Source organism: Tilletiaria anomala (assembly GCF_000711695.1).
Source record: "Tilletiaria anomala UBC 951 chromosome Unknown K437scaffold_67, whole genome shotgun sequence".
NCBI classification, from domain to species: Eukaryota; Fungi; Basidiomycota; class Exobasidiomycetes; order Georgefischeriales; family Tilletiariaceae; genus Tilletiaria; species Tilletiaria anomala.
The window spans coordinates 93,264-101,259 of NW_013546955.1; the positions used below are offsets into that span (position 1 = coordinate 93,264).

The 7,996-nt window shown below is 51.6% G+C and overlaps 3 protein-coding genes across 3 annotated transcripts; 1 reads left to right on the forward strand and 2 right to left on the reverse strand.

The window, feature by feature from the left end:
• Positions 1–50: 50 nt before the first annotated feature.
• Positions 51–3,318, reverse strand: K437DRAFT_295304 (Fasciclin-domain-containing protein). The gene is made up of 6 exons (XM_013386717.1): positions 2,383–3,318; positions 1,850–2,321; positions 1,438–1,793; positions 873–1,363; positions 305–818; positions 51–235 (listed from the first exon to the last, which is right to left on the reverse strand). The coding sequence occupies exons 1-6, from the start codon at positions 3,119–3,121 to the stop codon at positions 105–107; spliced, it is 2,703 nt and encodes a 900-aa protein (XP_013242171.1). The 5' UTR covers positions 3,122–3,318; the 3' UTR covers positions 51–104.
• A 732-nt stretch (positions 3,319–4,050) lies between these two features.
• On the forward strand, positions 4,051–5,934 carry K437DRAFT_158345 (kinase-like protein). Its single transcript, XM_013386718.1, has 7 exons — positions 4,051–4,323; positions 4,383–4,591; positions 4,651–4,788; positions 4,845–4,998; positions 5,070–5,184; positions 5,247–5,485; positions 5,553–5,934. Exons 1-7 carry the CDS (start codon positions 4,102–4,104, stop codon positions 5,751–5,753), a joined length of 1,278 nt encoding a protein of 425 aa, XP_013242172.1. The 5' UTR covers positions 4,051–4,101; the 3' UTR covers positions 5,754–5,934.
• A 131-nt stretch (positions 5,935–6,065) lies between these two features.
• Positions 6,066–6,326, reverse strand: K437DRAFT_226045 (uncharacterized protein; the record flags this gene model as incomplete). Its single annotated transcript, XM_013386719.1, has 1 exon — positions 6,066–6,326. A coding segment is annotated over one exon (261 nt), but the record flags the coding sequence as incomplete, so codon positions are not given.
• Positions 6,327–7,996: the final 1,670 nt, after the last annotated feature.

Genomic DNA, 7,996 nt, shown 5'->3' on the forward strand with positions numbered 1-7,996 from the left:
AGCGCTCAACACAACCCGAACCTGTTCCTCAGTACAGACACGCAGACATTGTGGAGGGAAAATGTACCAATTGTGACGCGAAGAGTGGAGCACATTCCATTGCATCACTCCTCCTCTCCTTCCAGCGGCGCTGATGATGCATCCCTTCTCTTGCGTATAAGGTATCTTCCTGATATGAAAAGAAGCAGCGAGAGGGACAGCAGGGAGAATACGGCCAATGCGGCGGGCCAACACCCTGAAATGAGCAGGTTTTCGTCTCCGTCAGCAACTCCGCCGGGTCTGACTTTGCTCCAACCCTTCTCACATTTGAAGAACCAATTTGGCTCATAAGGATCCAGTGCCGATGCAAGCACCAGAACTCCCCCTTCTGGGCGTGTGTCATTTGCTGGCCGAATCTGCATTCCATGCGAAATGATAGCGGAGGCGTGGCCGTCGCCTGAAGTCCCCCTGGCGCCGAGAATGCCAATCTGGAAGCGGGGCGAATCGCTATCGTCCTCTCGATGCGAAAGTCGACGCAACGCTAAGCGTGAAAACTTGCCTGGATAAAGCGTGGAGAGCGTCGCACCGTCCTGCAAGGCGATGGGCTGGTGCTGATCCAGGTGATCCGGGCGACGCTCTGCCTGAAGGATGTGCAGACCAATGAACTTGTCCAACTCGAATGGATCCGATCGTAATTTGGTCAGGTTCGTTCTGCCGAAGCCATCTGCTGAGGGAGCGAGCACAATGTATGACCCTTCTGCTTTCAAGATCCAAGAATAGTTTGACAGGAGTATGAGTTCCTCCATCGTTTCGAGCTTGGATGCGCGCAGCAGGTCGCCCTAAAACGTAGTGTCAGAAATCGCTCGTACCTGCAAGGGACGTGTGAAGCTCACAATGGTGACCTCCATTTCCAGAGGAAGCAACAAACGATCAACTTGATGGATCACTCCATTAGAAGTCAGCAGGTCTTTCTGAATGACAGACGCCAGGTAGCTGCGCGATGTGATAGACAGATTTCCGGTCTTGGAGCGTGACAGATCGATGGTTGACCCTTGAAGGGTATCGTACGGCTGGTGCATACCTCTGATGGTGTCCGAGTAGTGTACGCCCCTCAAAAGATGGTATTGCAAGACCGACTGAAGAGCTTCCCTGTTGTCGACGTGCAAAAGGAAATTCGCCAGCAGACCAAGCTGAGCAAAGGCTTTATTACTTGGAAAGAGCCCGGTCAATGCTGGCGTGTGTGATACTTGGTCTTCCATGGCCCCCGAGTATATCCAAGCGACGAATGCCGACATGGTCAACGTGCTAACAGCTACTTGCATTGGCTCTTCTGGCGGCTCAATGAATTGAGAGATGAAGAACACTCGGTCTTTCCCTACCGCGACTAAAAAGCGGTTAGCATATGGGTCAGCTTCATCCAGCTTGAGCCCACTTCACCGTTACAGCTTGCTTGCTCACTAGGTTCCCCGACAATGCTGGCTTCGCCGAAGGAGATATCTGGATATTGGGCGAGAGTCGACCCATGGACATGAATAGGCATTCTTTGGGATGCTCCTTGCAGTGCCGAGGTTTGCAGCTCAGTTGGAAGAAGCATGCCATCAGTCAAGTCATGTGTGGAGTAGGCTTTTCCCAAGAAATGGTACTTGAGAAACCCTCGCAGCTCTTCACGTCCCCTTTCTGAACTAATCTGAGTGATCGCACGGTCTCCGGGGGCTAGAAAGGTCATTGGACTCCGACGCGTCGCTTCATCATTATCCTCGTCCCCAGGTGAAGGACTCCGTGTAATGTATGAGGCAAGACCAGCGCGATGAATTCTGCAACATTAACAGATATTAGCATCTGTCACGCTGAGCTTGCTATTTGCACTTACAAATCAACGAAGTGGCTGGCATTGGAGGCTAAGAGTACTTTTTCCACCGTCAGGGCCAGAGTGGGTGAGTGGTAAGGACTCAAAAGCGAGTCGACTAGGTGCACAACGCCATTTGCGGTAAGGATATCGGTTTCTACCACATTCGCCGAACCAATTTTGATTTGCCCGTCTTCGAGACTGATCTTATGGGAACCTCCCAGTGCCATAACCACTTCGCGGTCTTGGAGGCGGTGCCCATAAAGCACATGTTCCGACGAGGTCAGGTGCCAGGCTAATACCCGCACATCGTCCCGCCGTGATATGGCCCATGGGCCTTCAAGGTAGCGACGCTCAAGTGGGCTCAAAGCATTAAAAGCGCCATCAGTCGGAAGGAAAGCTGTTGTTGAAGGTGATTTGCCGACTCTGACGAGCTCGTCTTCGCTTAGTATTTGATTCATGTATTCAAGCGCGGGATGCGTCCGAACGATGACATCTACAAGGCCAATGGAAATTAAGTCCATGATTTCAAACGTTTCATTTGACGGTCAGCTCACCTAAAGTTGGTGGGGGTCGGAGTACCCGGTCTAAAGCGACGACAATTCCTTTCGAGCACATCCTTACATAGATGGCGCTGCCCATCTCCCAGACTGTGTCATTCCCGTACGACCAACCGAAGAATACTGCTGAGGTATTCTGACGCATGAGAATCTTTTGGCCCTCTAGCATGAGATCAGGGCGGTTGCCGATTGTGATATGATCGTGGGGTCTTTGCAACGTGGTGAGGAGCCTCGCTGGCCACTGCGATTCGCTGATATCGCCCACCACCGACCGATTGACGAAGTGATACAGCAAGAGATCTTGTAGAAACTCTTGAATGTTGTCGCGTGATCCCATTTGGAGCGAATTCACGATAGCAGCGTCTACCTGCTCGTCTGTGAAGGAGGTATCGCCCCCCAAAGCGGCACGGAATTCACGCGGCCAAACTCTGTCAGTTGGTGCGAGGACAGTCAGACCGACATTTTCATCGTCAAATTCTTGCAATTTGTTGATATAGGGAATGAGACGAGCTCGTTGAAGCAGTCGAACAAAGATGAGGTGGTCTGGCGATGCATTCAGTACGTCTATGACGGTGCGATTTTGCGGTAGGTCCCCGAAGCCATGGTGGGGTTCAGTCGGGATTTGTTCCTGGAGCGGCGCGATTAGGAAGAGTTGCTCCTTCTGATGGTAGGCAAAGCCGGACCTGGCCGTAATCAGTGCAAAAGCCATCCATCGCGCGGCCATTCGAAGCAACATCCTTGGTTTGGATCCGCGACCGACGGTCGAACGAAGCTTATTCACTTTTCATCTTTGTGTGGGCTGTCAAATGGCTCAGAAGTCAGAGTGCTGCATTTCGTTTCGGTCGAGCCTCGTATCGTTCTGCTGCAGCACTTCCGATATTTGGCTTCGGCATCAACAGTAAGTCACTACTCGGGGCCTACACTGGAGCAATTGTCCGCTATACGATGAAGCTATACAACATGTAGTTTACTGCTGCTCCTCAGTCAGTGTCAACGTCATCAGCGCATCTAGATACTAGACGGCACATGACTTCTGACTGCGCGCTGGCGCCTCTGATCAGCTGAGAGATCCCAGGGCCCGGAGGCGGCATGAGCAACCTTTTCGGTGCAATTGCACCATATGCGAGCAAACATACCCATAACTTACCTGAACAGACGCGGCGATTATCAAAAAGCAGCAATCTGAATTCGTTCGGTCGGAGCATGGCTAACTTCCTTGCATGTTTGATACTATAAGAAGCACTGTTGCTGGTGGTGTTCAGGATCGAGTGCCGCATCACTTCTCTTGGGCGACTCTGCTTCCTTTGTCCGGTTATCTCCATCTGCAACCCAAAGGAAAGGTTACCCTTCCTTTGAGTACTTCACACTGGACGGTGATGATTCGTGACCTTGGTGAATATGACTACGAGCTGGGCTCTGACTTGGTCTACCAGGACCGCCTCGCCGAAGAAAGAAGACGGAAGAGGCAAGCCATTCTTGCCAAGTACTCAACATTCGATCGACAGGGTGCTGAGCCGTCAAAGCCTTCAGCATCTTCATCGTCTTCGACAGCGCCTTTAGCCCCTTCCTTGGGTCTTCCACCCTCAGCCCCTTGCAATGGCCGAACCGGGAGTAAAAGAGCAGCAGTGAACACTACTGACGATGTCCTTCGCAGTGAGTTATGAATGCACGTTCGATTTTCAAACCAATGTTTGAAACAGTAGATTAACCGTTCAAATGCGAACTGGCTATCTTTCGACCGTGCCGACGATGTCAGTTTCGCAAGGAATACCAGCAGAAGATCACCTCGCTTCGACAGACAGTCGATCACCGATATATAGAACCTCATTTACAGAGAAGTCGTCAGCAGCTGGCGAGATCGAAGATATGTTCTCCCTGGACGAGTCGAGAGACTTCATCCCAGCCATCGGGGATACTAAAGTGACAAGCTCTGTCCCCGTGAGCACCATCTCGTACAGAGATTTTCGATATGTCCGTCTGATACCTTTGGCGTGCAGGTACATTCCGACTCGGGTGGACATGAGGACAATTTTGATGATCCCCAGGGTTACTATCGAGTCACGCTCGGCGAATCTCTGCAGGACGGGAGATATTCTGTCGTTGCAAACTTAGGAAAGGGTATGTTTTCCACGGTCGTCCGCGCGCGAGACACCCACAACCACAACCGTGAGGTAGCAATAAAGATCATTCGTTCTCAGGAGACCATGTATGTGTTGCTATTGGTGCGCATTTTCTTCGACAAAGCTGCTAAAACCTCCTCGACAGGTGCAAGGCTGGTTTGAAAGAAATGACCATTCTTAAGAAGCTGGCCGAGGCTGATCCAGAAGACAAGCGCCATGTCGTCCGCCTCGAGAAACACTTCATGCATCGCAATCACCTCTGCATGGTGTTCGAGTCTTTAAGGTACGTGGCTCCATGTTTTCGCCGCACACTAGCTGAGACAGTTTTTCTGCCTTCAGCATGAATCTACGCGAAGTAGTGAAGAGGTTTGGAAAAGACGTTGGCCTCAATATCAGAGCTGTCAAGGCCTACGCGCACCAAATGTTGCTGGCGCTGTCTCTGATGCGCAAGCTCAATATCATGCACGCAGACCTGAAGCCTGACAACATACTTGTAAGTGATTTCGACGCAGCTCCTATGGTCAACCGAACACTGATATGAGGCTCACTTATGCTTTGCAATAGGTGAACGATGCGAAAACCATCCTCAAAGTCTGCGACTTGGGTTCAGCTTCGGACACGAGCGAAACGGAAATTACGCCCTACCTCGTCAGTCGGTTCTACAGAGCTCCAGAAATCAGTGAGTCTAATTTCTGTGTGCTGCTGGTAGGTTGCGTGGTGATGTTGAATTTGCTCTTGAAGTCCTTGGCCAGCCGTACGATTGCGCAATTGACATGTGGTCCATCGGATGTACCTTGTTTGAGCTATATACCGGTAAAATTCTTTTTCCTGGACGCAGCAACAACCAAATGCTACTTCTAATGCAGGAATTGAAAGGAAAATTTACAGCCAAACAGGCGCGACGTGGTACATTCGGCCCAGCTTACTTTGATAACACGAATTCCTTCCTGCTGAACGACGTTGACAAGACCAGTGGCCAGGTAGGCACCTATTACACGTGCGATTAGCCGGTTCCTCCTACTCACATTGTCTGTCACTGGTCTCTAGCCTATCGTCAAGCGCATCACAATCGCTGGCCCTAAGCAAGGCTTGAAGGCAAAGTTGCTCCCAGCGACCAATGCAAGAATTCCCGGCGATGAGCTTCGGCTGCTCAAACAATTCGTCGATCTGCTGGAACGCATGCTAGAATTAGATCCCGCCAAAAGGATTAGCCCTAAGGAAGCTCTGTCCCATGCGTTTCTCTCGTAAGCTGTAAATGTGCATGATTGACGCTGCGCTGCATACCCTGCTGTATCCTTAAGCTGATCACAACTCGATCTAGCTCGCGTTCCCCAACATATTACAAGGGTGCAGAATCAACTCGAGTACAGACGATTAACCTCAATAGGTCCCACTACAAACCATACCTTGCATTGAAGATCCGCAACATATTGATGGATTACGATAAAAAGAAGTTCGTAATTCGCGATGTTACATCATCCTCGAGCATCGCGGCCTTGGTCACCAGTCATGATATGGTCATCGAGTTCTGGCGTTGTCCCCGCTCTGGTACTGCTGCCTTCAACGATGCCGTATTTTCTCAAGCACACCAGAGGGGTAAGCCGCTTGGCTTAGCAAGGATGTCCGGTCTGCTGCTGAGTAGTAAGCATCGATGCTGATGTTGAAGTCGATCGGCTCGTTGGTGCGCGAGAAATCCGAGCGAAGTTGTTTCGCCGACTCGATGCGACTCTTCTTTGCTCCCAGTACAAGCAGATCAACGACACAGACGAAACTGATGATCGTCGCACCGTCCTTCCCTCGTATGTGGACGCATGGTTCACTTGACTACCGGCGGCAGCCGAAGTTCTGCTATCGCTGACCCAATTCCTGATTCCAGAGGCGGCCCGCCTGACGCAGCCTGTAGGTCGCCTGCTGAGCTTATACAGTGCATTTACCCACAGTGTCAGCGGTCTAGCACTCGGGTACGATCTGGGTGTAGGTGTCCTCCTCAATCTTGCCATTGAGGAAGGCGCTTTCGATATCCAGCTGATGGACATGCTGGCCGCAGTGGCGAGCGAAGGCGAGGCCGATGCGTATGGTCTGGTTCCGGGTGGCGGGTGAGAATGTGTTTTCGAAATCGATGCTGTGGAGTTGACGTAAGCCCTGGGTTATGAGCCTGGCTTTGAATCTTGGTACCCTGCACAGCTCGTTTAAATTGAGTTTGAAACCCCATTTGACTCCCAGCACTTAAATTCCCTCAGGAATCGACACTGTCCCAGACCTACATGTGGTGCATCGATTGCATCTCAATGGACATTGCTGCCTTCATCGCGGGGAATCCTCCCGGCGCTTTGCTTCCGCCAATGACAATGGCTCCAGCAATTGCCCATCTGCGCTGCGCAAGATCTGGCTAGCGGCAAGGCAGATGTCGTCATTGACAAGTTGGGCATACGGCCAGCAGTCAGCTTGGTTGTTTAGCTGGACAACCGCAAAGTCGCGCGCCCTTTCCCGTTGCTCATTGAGATGCCACACAGGAAGTAAATGGCGTCCTCCATGCATTCGGGTAGGTACCCCCCCCCCCCAAAGTTTTTATGCAGCAGAGCATAAGGAGCTTGCGAGCAATGAGGATGGTGGACACCACAATAGCAGCGACAAGATCGACGCCACGGGCATGCTTTGCTCAGGAGATCGGCTTTGTCCTTGAGTTCCGAATTGGTCCCCTTCGATGTCGGCTGTTAAGCTGGCCGGAAGTCCACGACAACCTCCTTTCTGCCAGTGGCGAGCTCGACGTCAATGGTGACGAACCTCCTAGGGCGAGAAACACTCTGTCGGCGTCGACCGAAGCATGGCGGTCACGCTGTCTTGAATAGGAGAGGTGTGATGGTGCGGAGTCATTGCCATTTTCCCTGTCGACATCGCTCTCGCTGGGTGGATTACACCCGGTGTAGTTGTTGGTCGGCACAGCCCCCGCAGCCATCGCCGTCCCGACATTAACGGTTAGTTGTACAGCTCGTCCTCCATGAAGTGCACATCTCTTCAACGACGCAGTCGATGTGTGGAATGTACAGTCGATAGCCTTTTACCTGTCCCGCCTGATGGCTTATTCTAAGTTAAACTCACCGCCAGGCTCCTGGGCGCAGTTGCTTGTTGCGGTAGAACGATTTGTGATGCAGGAGCAGCGGTAGCTCGGACACGGGAGCCAGGTGAGCGAATCATGGCGAAGTACCTCGAAACAGCACAGCCCATAGAACCATGGAAAGAAATATTCGAGAGCAACGGCCGAGCTACAATGTCTGCGCGTGAAGCCAGAACTTTGGTGATACTTGAAGGGGGGTGCCCACATTGTCCAGGCTTCGTATAGCGTAGGGAACATTATGAGTCAGAGCATCTTATATTAATTGTAATATGCCATCCCCTTCATGAGATTGCGAGCCCAAACCCTCGACCTGACTTGAATACTCAAGACACTTAAGGCAAAGGACCAAGATGTCAGCAAATGCGAACTCGATGGG

Coding starts and splice junctions, on each gene's coding strand:
- K437DRAFT_295304 (XM_013386717.1), bottom strand. CDS start 3,121: ATGTTGCTTCGAATGGCCGCGCGATGGATGGCTTTTGCACTGATTACG. Junction 1,794..1,849: donor GCCAGCCACTTCGTTGATTT/GTAAGTGCAAAT, acceptor TTAATGTTGCAG/AATTCATCGCGCTGGTCTTG. Junction 819..872: donor TGGAAATGGAGGTCACCATT/GTGAGCTTCACA, acceptor ACTACGTTTTAG/GGCGACCTGCTGCGCGCATC.
- K437DRAFT_158345 (XM_013386718.1), top strand. CDS start 4,102: ATGCGAACTGGCTATCTTTCGACCGTGCCGACGATGTCAGTTTCGCAA. Junction 4,324..4,382: donor AAGTGACAAGCTCTGTCCCC/GTGAGCACCATC, acceptor TTTGGCGTGCAG/GTACATTCCGACTCGGGTGG. Junction 4,592..4,650: donor ATTCGTTCTCAGGAGACCAT/GTATGTGTTGCT, acceptor CCTCCTCGACAG/GTGCAAGGCTGGTTTGAAAG.